The 13,365-nt window shown below is 50.5% G+C and overlaps 1 protein-coding gene across 10 annotated transcripts in view; it reads left to right on the top strand.

Moving 5' to 3' along the window:
* The window catches only part of WNK2 (WNK lysine deficient protein kinase 2), a 158,115-nt gene that overhangs the window by 49,347 nt on the left and 95,403 nt on the right, over positions 1–13,365 (top strand). For all 10 annotated transcript variants that reach the window (XM_060155444.1, XM_060155441.1, XM_060155440.1 and 7 more), the window contains exons 7-9: positions 1,805–2,024; positions 9,520–9,802; positions 13,146–13,348. In XM_060155444.1, coding sequence (XP_060011427.1) covers positions 1,805–2,024; positions 9,520–9,802; positions 13,146–13,348 — 706 coding nt within the window. The remainder of the gene's footprint in view (positions 1–1,804; positions 2,025–9,519; positions 9,803–13,145; positions 13,349–13,365) is intronic.

Below are 13,365 nucleotides of genomic sequence, written 5' to 3'. Positions count from 1 at the left end.
GAGCCCCCAACCCCTTGGCTGGCTGCTTCTTGCCCACCCAGCCTGGAGTGTGGGCGCTACTGGGGCCTCATTCTTCCCTTGTTGCTTTTCTTCTGTGTTGTCCCCAGCAAGTCTATCCATCCCCCCAGCCTGGAGGACACCCCCATGCCAGGCTCCCCTCTCTCTCAGCTCCAGGCTGCATCTTTCATGCACCTGTTTGTCTGACCCCTCTCAAAGTCCCACATTCAAGTCAGAGCCCTTGAGATGCCCCGCAGACCAGCTCCCACCTCAGGTCAGGGCCCTTCCTTCCTCAGCTGGTCAGCCAGGATGCTAGGTGTGTGTTCGGAGCCTTCCTCCTTCCTTCCTCCCTCCCCCATCCCTCCTCCCTCTTTCCCTTTTTCCCTCCCTCCCCCCTTCCTCCCTCTTCTCTCCTCCCCAATCCTTCCTTCCTCCCTCTCTCTCTCCTTCCTTTCTTCCCTCCCTCCTCTCTCTCTTCCCCACTCCATCCTACCTTCCTTCCTTCCTTCCCTCCCTCCTTCCCCATCCCTCCATCCCTCCCTTTTCTCTCCTTCCTTCCTCTCTTCTGGCCCTTCTTTCCCTATCTCCTCCTTTCTCCCATCTCCCTCCCTCCTCCCTCTCTCTTCCTTCTCCCCCCTGCCCTTCTTCTCCTGCCCATTCGCCACCCTCCCCATTCCTCCTCCTCCTCTCCCCACATACCTCTTCCTCACTTCCTCATGTGCCCTGCCTGCCCCTGCACACCCAGCTCATGCCCTCTCCCCCATTTCTGTGCCTAGCATTGATCACTGTCCTTTTCTGTCATCTCTCATGTTGGGGCCCTGTCCTGATCCCCAGGCCTTCTCTCTTGCCCCCTGCAGGTTATCGTGTTTTGTTTTTTAAACAAAAATACTAAACGACTGTGAAAAGTATATCACATCAGGAAAGTACAGAGACCACCTCCCAAACCAGGACAGACAGAGCCCCCAGGGCTGTGACCTCTGCACCCCCAGGGGCCCTAACTCCTGACCTTCCCCAGGGTCCCCACAGGCATTTGTCACCCTCCCTGAGGGTTGCTCACCCTACTCTCCCCCTTTCATTCATGGTGGCTGTCTGGGCTGCGTGTGGGATGTGTTGTCTTCAGCAGCAATCAGGGATGGGCCACTGGAACTCGAAGGCCACGGTGACCACAGACAGGATGCTGGGAGGAAGCCGGTCCCAGGACAAAACAGGGATCTGTTTGTGCCAGAGACGGGAACTAGACGAGCATTTAGGGATGTGGATTTGGGCGGCAGAGTGGTTAGCATGGCAACACCCCCCCCCCCATTACCGTGCTGAGGAGCCGCTGAAAATGTCCCTGCTTCCTTGAGGCCAGGGTCCCTCGGGTGGTGAGCTGGGGAGGTGGGGGCCTGCCTCTTCTGGGTCCAGTTCAGTTTTACCTGGAGCCAGGTATCCTGTGACAACTGAGAGCTCCCTGGCACCTCAGCAGGCTTTGACTACACAGTGCAGAGCCTGATTCAAACATTCTTTTCTGAATTACCCAAGTCTCTTAAAAGTGGGGATGTTTAATTTTTATAATGAGAGAAAAAAAGAAGGCTTACGTATTATGCAGTTAGATGTCTTCAGTAGTAGGTTTTTTCTCTTCCCCTGGGAGTTAAGGAATGGAGATGTACTGTTTTGTGCTGCCCTCGAGGGCAGATACTGCTCAGTGGGTAGTACAGTCAGAAGACTTTCTAGAGGGAGCTGGGCTGGTCGTGGCCCCTGCACCCCATGTCCAGGACCCCCTCAGCAAGTGTGCCTTTGTCCTGCCTGACAGCCATCCCCTCCCCAGGTACGAGATCAAGGACCTGCTCAGCCACGCCTTCTTCGCGGAGGACACAGGTGTGAGGGTGGAGCTGGCTGAGGAGGACCATGGCAGGAAGTCCACAATCGCCCTGCGGCTCTGGGTTGAGGACCCCAAGAAACTGAAGGGCAAGCCCAAGGACAATGGGGCCATAGAATTCACCTTTGACCTGGAGAGGGAGACGCCGGATGACGTGGCGCAGGAAATGGTAATGTGTGCTCGTTCCTTGGCAAATCTGGGTGCGTTCCTTGAAAGCGTGTGGTTTCCAAAGATTAGAATGAAGTCAGAAAGGGAGTGTGGTCCTGCAGTGGGTGGGCGGTTCTGGGAACAAGGATCCCTGTTGGTCGAGTGCAGCTGTGAAGGACGTAGGTCTGAATCACCCTGCTGCACAGATGTAGGACATCACCTTGGAAATGGTGCGGTGAAAGGATATCGCGGACTGGTCGGAGAGATCCCTGGGGACTTTAGCATAGCAGGAAGAGCCCTGTTTGGACCAGATTCTTGCTAACTTTGTGCAGGTGTGGGCCTTTGGGTTTGATCTTTATTTCACTTTGTTTCTGTGGAGGATTGTGGTCTGGAGGGCCTGGTGAGAGCAGGAGAATAGAGATGTTTTGTATCACAGAGGGAAAGAAGTATCCGTGAGAAATAAGACGCTGGTTTTGACTGGAAAATCTGAGCAAGAGTGAAAATATGCATGCTTGTTGCAGGAGAGTAAGTGCTTGGCTGTGCCTGTCATAACCACAGAAATGCATGCCCTTTTTTTCTCTTTTTTAAAATAAATGTGTCACTGAAAATAGCACATCTATCAAAAATGTAGTAAGTCACAAGGGTATGGCTGATGGAGTCTTTACAAGTAGATTCCCTGGACCCCAGTAGGTTTTTTTTTAATTAATACAATAAAATATATTTTTACAAATTGAGGTATGGTTGATTTACAGTGTTCAGGTGTACAGCAAAGTGATTCAGTTATGTATATGTGTATATACATGTATACGTGTGTGTGTGTTCTTTTTTAGGTTCTTTTCTAATATAGGTTATTACAGTATATTGAATATAGTTCCCTGTGCTATACAGTAGGTCCTATTGTTTATCTATTTTATATACAGTAGTGTGTATCTGTTAATCCCAAACTCCTAATTTATCCTCCTCCCAACTCTTTCCTCTTTGGTACCATAAGTTTGTTTTCTATGTCTGTGAGTCTATTTTTGTTTTGTGAATAGTTCATTTGTATCATTTTTTAAGATCTCACATATAAGTGATATTGTATGATATTTGTCTTTCTCTGACTTTACTTCACTTAGTGTGATAATCTCTAGGTCCAACCAGGTTGCTGCAAATGACATCATTTCATTCTTTTTTATGGCTAATATTCCTTTATTTTATTTAAGTAATATTCCTTTATGTATATACAGTATCACATCGTTTTTATCCATTCAATTGTCAGTGGACATTTAGGTTGTTTCCATGCCTTGGCCTGTTGTAAATAGTGCTGCTATGAACATTAGGGTGCATGTGTTTTTTTTTTTTGAAATAGAGCTTTTGTCTTTTCTGGGTAATGCCTAGAAGTGGGATTGCTGGATCATATGGTAACTCTGTTTTTTAAGGAACCTCCATACTGTTCTCCACAGTGGCTGCACCAATTTACATTCCCCCCAACAGTGTAGGAGGGTTCCCTTTTCTCCACACCCTTGCCAACATTTATTATTTGTAGACTTTTTGATGATTGCCATTCTGACAAGTGTGAGGTCATACCTCATTGTAGTTTTGGTTTGCATTTCTCAAATAATTAGCCATGTTGGACATCTTTTCATGTACCTGTTGGCCATCTGTATGTCTTCTTTGGAGAAATGTCTGCTTAGGTCTTCTGCCCATTTTTTTGATTGGGTTGTTTGTTTTTTTTGGTATTGAGCTATATGAGCTGTTTGTATATTTGGGAAGTTAATCCCTTTTTGGTTGCATCATTTGCAAATATTTTCTCACATTCTGTAGGTTGTCTTGTTGTTTTGTTTATAGTTTCCGTCACTGTGCAGAAGCTTTTAAGTTTAATTAGGTTCCATTTGTTTATTTTTGCTTTTATTTCCATTACTCTAGGAGACAAATCCAAAAAATTATTGCCGCGATTTATGTCAAAGTGTGTTCTGCCTATGTTTTCCTCTAGGAGTTTGATAATATCTAATCTTGCATTGAGGTCTTTAATCCATTTTGAGTTTATTTTTGTATATGATGTTAGAGAATGTTCTAATTTCATTCTTTTACATGTAGCTGTCCAGTTTTCCCAGCACCAATTATTGAAGAAACTGTCTTTTCTCAAATGTATATACTTGCCTCCTTTGTGGTAGATTAATTGACCATAAGTGTATGGGTCTATTTCTGGGCTTTCTTTCCAGTTCCATTGATCTATGCGTCTGTTTTTGTGCCAGTACCATACTGTTTTGATTACTGTGGCTTTGCAGTATAGTCTGAAGTCAGGGAGCATGATTCCTCCCACTCTGTTCTCCTTTCTCAAGATTATTTTGGCTATTCGGGGTCTTTCATGGTTACATAAAATTTTTTAAATTATGTTGTTCTAGTTCTGTGGAAAATGCCACTGGTAATTTGATAGGGAAAGACCCCAGCATGGCCCTGGAAGGTGGGCTACAAGAGGTGGAGGGGAGGCTGCCTGCACAGGCTCCTGTGGGGGGCGTATCTGCGGGGCCAGGCTGTGCTGACCACTGCTCAGTGAGGCTCTGCTCAGATAAGGAAATTGAGGCTGGCCATGCCATGTAAGGTGTGGGAGCCACGGACCAAGGGGAATTCAGGGGACTGGGCATGTGTCAGGTGAGGGGTCCATGGAACTTGGTTTAGGTAGTTGCAGCAAGTTAGGGCAGGACAGGAGTGGGAGGTGCATGGCCAGTCAGGACCCTGCCTTCCACTGAACAGCAGCCTGTGCCCCTGATGGCATGTGTGGTAGGTGTGACGCCCTGCTAATGGCACGGAGCCCGTGTCAGGACTCCTTCTCAGCTGCTGGTCACATTCCTGGGCCTAGAAACAGACACCTCTGCTGTAATCGGATTTAACAGTATCATTTAGCTCTGTGCTTCTGGGAGGATCTTTCTATGACCTTGCATAGTGCGCACTGTTGAACTGCTACATATTTGTTGAGAGTTGCATTAAGATGATTACCAGCTTATCTGTTTTAGTATAGTAGTTTGTATCTGTTAATCCCATCGTCCTAATTTGTCCCTTCCCCTCCCTTTCCCCTTTGGTAACCTATGTCTGTGAGTCTATTTCTGTTTTGTATATAGATTCATTTGTATTATTTTTTTAGATTCCACATTAAAAAATTAGAAAAGAAAAAAAAAGAGAATTACCAGCCCATCAGTCCTATAATTCAGGATCTCTGTTTTTCCATACCGCGACACTGTGGTCTCTCCATGCTTTCTGCTGAAGTTTAAAGCACAAACATAAGTAACGATCAAGGTGGTGTGCAGGCTGGTATCCTGTGAGCTGAGGTTTAGGAAGGTGGGTTGCATATGGAAAGTGTCCTGGAGGGACCGCGGGGACTGGGGGTACCTGGCTAGCAGCTCCAGGTGTCCCGGGGGCAGGAGGAGCAGAGGGAGGCCTCGGGGGGGTTGGCTAGGCCTGCATGGAGATGAGGTGGGTCCCTGGACAGCCTTGAGGGGGTGTGTCTGTCGAGGTGCAGGCACCTCAGGAAGCACAGGTGGAGAGCAGTGTTCTCGTTCCCCCATGAGCATTGCATAGCGATGGCGTGAGAATGACAGGGCACACAGTTTCCACGTGGTGACCTGTCCTGGAGGCGCCTGGGACCCAGACAGCCTGTGCCATCTGCGTCTCAGCTGGACCAGGTACCTCCTCCAGCTCCAGCTCTGTTCTCGGTTCTGTTCCAGACACTCTTCGGTTATATGACAGTGGTACCCAAACGTGGCCTGGGCCCCTTCCCAGGACCTGCCCACCCTCCTGAGAGGACTCATCCCTTCTCTGCCTCGACATAGAAAATACCTTGGCCCCTGGCCGCAGCACAGATGCTGCCCAGCCCCCAGGTCCTTGCGTACATGCCTGTGCCTGTAGCCACGGCCTGGTCCTCACCAAGTCCCTGGCACCTGACTGGACTCACGGGTGGGAGGTGTCTCCAAGAGCTCCCAGTGCAGGCCCTGGGCCTGGCGCCTCCCCCTTCCCTTTCCTCTGTCTCCTTTAAAAGCGCCTTCTTGTGGGGAACGTCCTCTGTGCTGTATGCCATCCTTGCAGAAGGTGCACCACTGTGTTCAGTTAAGGAATAATAGAAAAACAACACATACCCAACACTCTGCTTAAGAAACAGAATGAGCCCAGAGCCCTGGAGTGCCTGTGATGAAAGTGGCCGCACTCACACAGCGGGGTCTTCCACCTGTGTGAGTGCCCCGGTTGTTACTGGCTGCTGCTCCTGAACCCTGGCGAGACCTGGCTCCTGGCTGGTCCTTGCAGGTCAGTGCTGGTCCTGCAGCCGTTGGCCAGGGTCTAACTTTCCCTCTACTCCCCTCCCCTTCCCACCCATCCGTAAATACCAGAGCCAACCCTGGGGTCTGGGGCTCTCCTTCTCCCTGGGGTCCTGATGGCAGCTGCCTGGGCCTCTCCTGGGCTGTCCCTGGGCCAGGTGTTAGGACCCCGAGGAAGCCCCAGCTGGGCAGAGTTTCAGAGCTCACAACTCCCAGGTTGCTCAGCTGGGTGTTCACTTGCTGATAGCTTTAACTCAACACACACACTTCTTCAAAACTTAAAGTAATTTGAAGAGGAGATGACTACGAATGAAACACCAGTGTTGGTTATCATAAACAGATGGTAACCTTACAAAGGAAGTGCTTTGAAAGCATAGGGGTGTCACTGCACTGCCAGTTCTAGGACTTGGCACCTGGTCTGGGCTGCCCTGTTGTTAACACCTGAGCTTATTGACTGTTGAGTGGTGAAGATGATGAGGCTGCCTTCCTGAGGCTGCCTGGGGGTGGGAGGCAGGCCGATGGGATAGCTTTCTCTTCTCCCTCTACCATCTCCCCCCAGCAGGGGGCGTGGGGGGGGTGCCGGTGGTGGGTGGGGGATGCAGTGGGGAGGCCTGTGTGAATGTGGATCAGAACAAAGATGCCCCCAGGGCTCAGAGAAGGGTGGACTCTTTGGGGACCTGGGCTGGCTCTGATCTGGAAGTGACCCCTCGTGTAGACCCCCAGGGTGGGAGGGGAGGGAACTTGTAGCCTAGCCCAGGGATTCTCGTGTTTGTGGTACCAGCCCTTCTCCTACACAGCCTCCAGATAATAGGATGTTCCAGTGTGGCCAAATTCTCTGCTGTTTGGGAAAAAATAGAAGAAACACCTTGGAGAGGATCACTGGGGGGTGACTGTGAAAATGGAGATGGAAGGGAAAATGGGTCATGGGCAGAAAATAGAAATGGCAGGCAAGCGTGTCTGTGGGATGCTTTCTTTCCAGCGGCCTCTGGTCAGGTCAGCCACGTGGGGGTGGCACTGAGGGTGGGTGCTGAACCCTGGCTCAGCCTCTTCAGCAAGTCCTGGCCACGTGCCCAGCCCTGCTCACACCTCCCCGTCCTGGTCTGAGCCTGGCGGGGGCCTCAGGGTGGATGTCTGCAGGATTTCAGCACAGTTCATTCTGTCAAATGGAGTTGTCTTCTGAAATGAGTCTTTTGAAATAATCACAAACTTATAGAAAAGTTGCAAATGTGAAACAGAACTGTTCAAGGTGACTTCTTTTGGCCAGACCCGTGTCTGTTTCCCACAGACAGGGACTTTCCTAACAGCCACCTCGGCTGTCAGAACTGGGAGAGCAACCCAGCCCCACCCAGGGTCCGAGTTGTCCAGTGATGCCTTCATGGCAAGAGCGCAGATCAGGGTCGCTCACCACGGTCAGCCCACTGAGGACACTCCCTGAGATCACGTAGTTGAGGGTTTCTGCCAGGGGTGTCCATGTGCAGTTATAATTAATAACTATTTTGTGGGGAGGTACCTTGAAACTACGTAAATATTCCATTTTCACCAGGCTTGCGTTTATTTATATCTGTGTGCACTCACAGTTTCTCTTTTATTCAGTAGGTTGTATGCTCCATTGGTGAGTTACCTATCGCTGTCAACAAATTACCCCAAACACAGGCCTGTACACACTTATGGTCTTGCGCAGTCTCCGAGGTCAGGTATCCGGGAGTAGCTCAGCAGGTGCTTCTGGCTTAGGGCCCCTCATGAGGTGTAGCCAGTGTGTCTGCCAGGGCTGACTGGGGCCAAGGGTTTGTGTCTGCTTGCTCACCTGACTGGTGGCGGGACACTCAGTTCCCAGCCAGGTGGGACATTCAAAGGGCAGCTCATGACATGGCTTCATGGGAGCAGGTGATCCACAGGAGGGAGAGAGACAGAGACACAGAGGGAGAGACAGAGAGATAGAGACAGAGACAGAGACAGAGGGAGGCACACAGAGAGACAGAGGCTGAGAGATAGATTGAGAGACAGAGAGACAGAGACTGCATGTATGTGGCCCCCCTTTGTGTACCCTCACTCTGGCAGCAAACCCATCACTTCTGCCACCACAGATCACTTTCATTTCTCCTGTGTGCATTTGTAGACACGTCCTTCAAACCATCATACATCACTGTTTATTTTGGTGCTCAGAATGCCCCAGATTCAGCCAGTGGGAGGCCCTGGGTGCTAGCTTCCATGTTGTCCTGCATGTCTGTCATTTTCTGAGCATGTCCTTGATTTCAGGCACAGTGAGATGTCCAGCTCCCCTCGCCCTTTCCCTGCAAGCCTGAACCCACTCTCACAGCGGCCAAGCTCCGGTCGTTGGCCTGGGCCCACTCGGTTCAGAAGCACATGCTACACCATAAATGTACACACTCACATCTACATCTGGTGTATTTATGTGTGTTGTACTTTGAAAACCGTGAGTTCACATGATGCCAGCGCCCCAAGGTTTGTTCTCTGGTTTTCTCCTGTTTCACATGGGGAATCCCACAGTGACGGCGAGGAGCCTGGCTTCCGCCGTTTTGTGGTTTTGCCATAAATATTCTCAGAGAGCACTCTGATGTTTCCTGGAGATCCTTGATTCATTTACAAATGCTCTCAAATGCTCCGTTGGGAAAATTGGGTTCAGAATTTTGCTAGGCATGGGTACACACCTTTCTGGTCTCTTGTTACTAAATGTGCCTCCTTCCCCCAGCCTCTGTGACTTCTCAGAGAATGTCCAGGACAGCACTGAGGACTGATTGAGGCTACTTGTCCCTGTCCCTGAGCACACAGAGGCAGCCAGGACCTCTTTCCCGCCCTCGGCCAGCCTGAGCAAGGGGCTCCATGAAAGCCCTGCGGCCCAGCCAGTGAGGGGCCACTCTGAGTTTTGGCCCTGCCAGAGGCAGATGAGGTTCTTCCCTTCTCCCTCACACATCCAGCCCATGGTTACGAGCATCTGCTGTGTTGCCGCCGACCAGGAGCCGGGTCAGTGTAGGTTTAGATGGTCACTCTCCCTGTGGATCTGCAGTCGATGGCGGGAGGATATTTACTTACGGGATGACGAGAGCGTCCACGAGAGGAGCGAGCTTGGTGATGGGGGTGAGGGACCCGAGGAGGGGACTTTGGGCAGAGACCCCACGAGCAGGAGGCAGCGGTGCATACGGCAGGGTTGCCTGGTAGTGGGGCATGTGGGTGGGGCCCATCCCAGTCATGACACGGTGATTTCCTTTGCAGATTGAGTCAGGATTTTTCCACGAGAGTGATGTGAAGATTGTGGCCAAGTCCATCCGTGACCGCGTGGCATTGATCCAGTGGCGGCGGAAGAGGATCTGGCCAGCGCTGCAGCCCCAGGAGCAGCGGGACCCCGGCAGCCCTGACAAGGCCAGGGGCCCACCCACACCCCTGCAGGTCCAGGTGACCTACCACTCTCAGGCTGGGCCGCCAGAGCTGGAGGAGCCCGAGGCCGACCAGCACCTCCTCACCCCTGCGCTGCCGGCCAGCGCCACCTCCCTGGCCTGTGAGTGCTGCCCTCCCCAGGGCCCCCCTGCCCTGCCGCCCTCCCCTTAGCCCACCCCGCGGGTATGAATGATTGGTGTGGGCAAACATTCTTCCAGGGAGGGCACTGGAAGCATCCCCACATTGCAAAGAGATCTGTTCCCAGAGGGGTTTAAGTCTCCCTGAAGTCCAGCTTCTCAGGACAGGTGGGGGACAAATATCCAGGGAGACCCAGAACCTCCTGCGCCCCCCGAGCCAGCAGGGATAGAGCTTGTTTAGTTCAGCTACTTATCCCGTCTGGAATATATCAGTCCCCGCCTCACAGGGAACCTGAGGGCTGGGCCTCAGGCCTGGAGTCGCTGACCAGTGGAGGCGTCTGTGCCACATGCTGTGGTCCTGGGGCTGCCAGTGGCTGCAGCCTCTAGTCATGCCGTGGTCTTGGTTGTGACTTTTGCTGCTCGGATTGTCCGTCCCCAAGGTTATCTCCCTTCTGGTACTGAACTTTTGAGACCTTTAGTGTGTTTCCCAGAGAGTGTCACTAATGGATTGGTGGGAGTCACTTTGTAGCTGGCTTCATCTCAGACCACTGGAATGAAGAATCCTGTGTCTTCTCCATGTCTAAGTGGAAGTCCTCAGTATCCTAAAAATTTAGCCGTGAGCTGAGGATGGGGGATGTAGCCTTTTCTGTCTGTTCTGTGAATAAGCATGGAGAGCTGAGCCACCTGCCCAAGCCACTATTTCAGGTTGTTTGTGTGGAAAGACCAAAATAGTCTGTGTAATCTATTTAATAGTTACATCCTTTCTTTATCAGTAAAATAGCTAAACATTTTTCAAAGCAGGCTGTTTGAATTCAAACCATCGGCTGGCTGGCCATCACTTTGAGATAGGTTGCCTACTGTTTACTTCTCTCCTACCTGCTCAAGTTTGCTTTGGAGAACAGAATCGCCACATCATCACTCCATTTTCTGATGAACCGAAAAATTAGTTCAAGAGCATAAAGTTTTTGCAGGAAAAGGCTTTCCACTCCTGACATACCACTACACACTCTGAAAACATAATTTTTAGTTGAAAAATTTCTAGGACAGGAATTAAGAAATCTCCTTTTGTTGAACTTTGAACAGATACAGTCTGTGACCTAGAAAATGCTCTGCTGTGGTAAGATGTTGTGACACAGGCTCGACCCGTTGCATACATGTGAATCAACAGATGAGTTTAGGGTGGGCGTTCTGTCTGCAAACAGATCCCCTTCCTGACTGACTAAGAATGAGTGTGCTTCACGTAGTGGCCATGCTTCTCAAAAACAGTTTTACCTATTTACCGTAATTTCTCTAAAGTAGACTATATTTAGTCACATTTTATAAAATTCAGAAAATCCAAGAGGGTATACAGCAGAAACCAGTTAATTTTCCTCCCTGGAGGTCACTGATGTTTTAAGTCTTTTAACTTTAACTTCCAGAGATAATAACTTCCAGACGTAACCTATACCTGCAGTCTACCACACACACGCTCAACATGCATATGCATACATACATACATGTGTGCACGTAGAATATACCCACACGAGTGCATGTGCACAGGCGCATGGGCACACGTGCACACACGTGGGCACCCCTGTGTCTCCCTCTAATCTGTAACCCACAGCACCCTGCACATGCTCTTCTGCACCTTGCAGTGGGTCAGAACAGAAAGCCTGTGCTCAGCCATCCCTCTGGCCGCAGTGCCTGGGGCCGGCTGGACCACACTGTGCTTCATAAAGATGAACTAATGTAGACGCAAGCAGCACACACATCACTGGAGGGGACCTGGTCTTAGATAACAAGATGGGCACACACACACTTTCATATATTGGAAGGTGCAGCAAATATCATATGTTTTGACTCCCCACTCTGTTTTCTGTTAGCTGCCCACCAGCTAACCAGATCAGGCTCAAGCCTGGGCCAGCATCTGTGACTGTGAGAACACAATTTGTCAATAGGTTAAAAGTGATTTTTAAAAATAATTTTTATTATACAAATAAACACATTCACTTTAAAAATATAAAGTGTCACATATATGGTTAGAGTCACTGTACCTGAAATTGGTCTGTACACTCTCTCTCATGCACTCACCTCTCTGTCTCTGTCTCGTGTGCCCACACTCTGTCTCTCATGTGCAAATGCTGTCTCTGTCTCTAAGTAGCAATGACTACCAGCCACCTCATCAAAACTCAGAGCCACTTGGTAAATTGGTTTTGCACAATCAAACCTCACCATTCTTAAGTCTTCCTGGGTCAAAATAAGTTCTGATCAGCTCTTGGGAAAAATTATTTTGTTGCAAAGCCAACAAGAGTCCTCTTTTACTTTATTTGTTTAAATTACAAATGGACACGTAGGCCAAAAGGTGCCCCATAGAAATAGCTTGGTGTTCATAGGTGACAAATCCTAATGCTTATGTAGCTTTTGGAACCTGGAGGCAGTAAAACAAAAGTGCCACTTCAAACAGGTTTTTGCTTTTCACTCTTGCCTGGCATGACCATGCAGGCGCCCTGTCTTCCCAGGTGTCTTCCCAGGCTTGGTGAGACCAGCCTGTGGGCCGTGGCAGTCTTGTCTGTGCCCCCATGTGCAGGCAGCTCCTTCCACCCAGGCTGGGTTTGATGGCCAATCTGGGCTGATCTTGGGTGAGGCTGGCCTCTTGGGGGGCTGCCTTGGGCCGTGGACTCTCCGGGTCCCCCTTTTATGGCCTCTCTGTGGGGCAGGCACCTCGTCCGCCCCGTTTTCCAACCACGTTACACCTGGGCCTGTGAAGCGAGGGGCTAGATTTGGACCCAGGTCTTCCTACTTCAGGCTCTTTGCTGTGGTGAGTGGAGGTGGTCAGGGTCCTGAGACCTCCCTCCCCTGCTATAAAACTCAGGTGGTAGTTCTTTCCTCCACATGACTGTAGCTTTTCCTAACTTGGACGTTCCATCTGGTGCCTTTGAAGAGCTGAAAGTGCTCACTTTCAAGGCCAGGTCAGGTGCCAGATGAGGTCCCTATCTGTAAGCTGGTGGAAGTTGTCCTGCCTACAGAGGGTGGTGCAAGGTACCCACCTTGGATCCACGGTGGCCCATGGTGAGCACCAACAGATGTCAGGCAGTGTGTGGGCAGGCTGCCAGGGCCATTGCTGGGTGGTACAATTACAGCCCCCTGTACCATTCTTTAGTTGATTTTTTTTAATGACACACATTTATTATGTATGTGATCTGGAAATGTAACCAAGTCTTTGTTTTACAGAAGAAAACACGAGGACAAGCTATCCCATGTTTGCGTTCCCTGAGACTTGCTGGAGTGCTGTGGGGGTGATGTTTGGGGGTGCCCGCTTTGAGCTGTGCTTTTGTCCTCCTTCCCCAGCGGACAGCACGTTTGACAGTGGCCAGGGCTCCACGGTGTATTCGGACTCGCAGAGCAGCCAGCAGAGCGTTGTGCTGGGCTCGCTGGTGGATGGAGTGCAGCCCCCCGCCCAGTGTGTGTGCAGCCCCCCAGTGAGCGTGAGTGACGGGCCTGTCCTGCCACATAGCCTGCCCTCACTGGGGGCCTACCAGCAGCCTGCCGTGGTGAGTCAGCCCACCCC

The sequence above is a fragment of the Lagenorhynchus albirostris genome, chromosome 7, assembly GCF_949774975.1.
Source record: "Lagenorhynchus albirostris chromosome 7, mLagAlb1.1, whole genome shotgun sequence".
NCBI classification, from domain to species: Eukaryota; Metazoa; Chordata; class Mammalia; order Artiodactyla; family Delphinidae; genus Lagenorhynchus; species Lagenorhynchus albirostris.
Note: the sequence above shows the minus strand (reverse complement) of the source record. Positions and strands in the feature narration are given on the sequence as shown.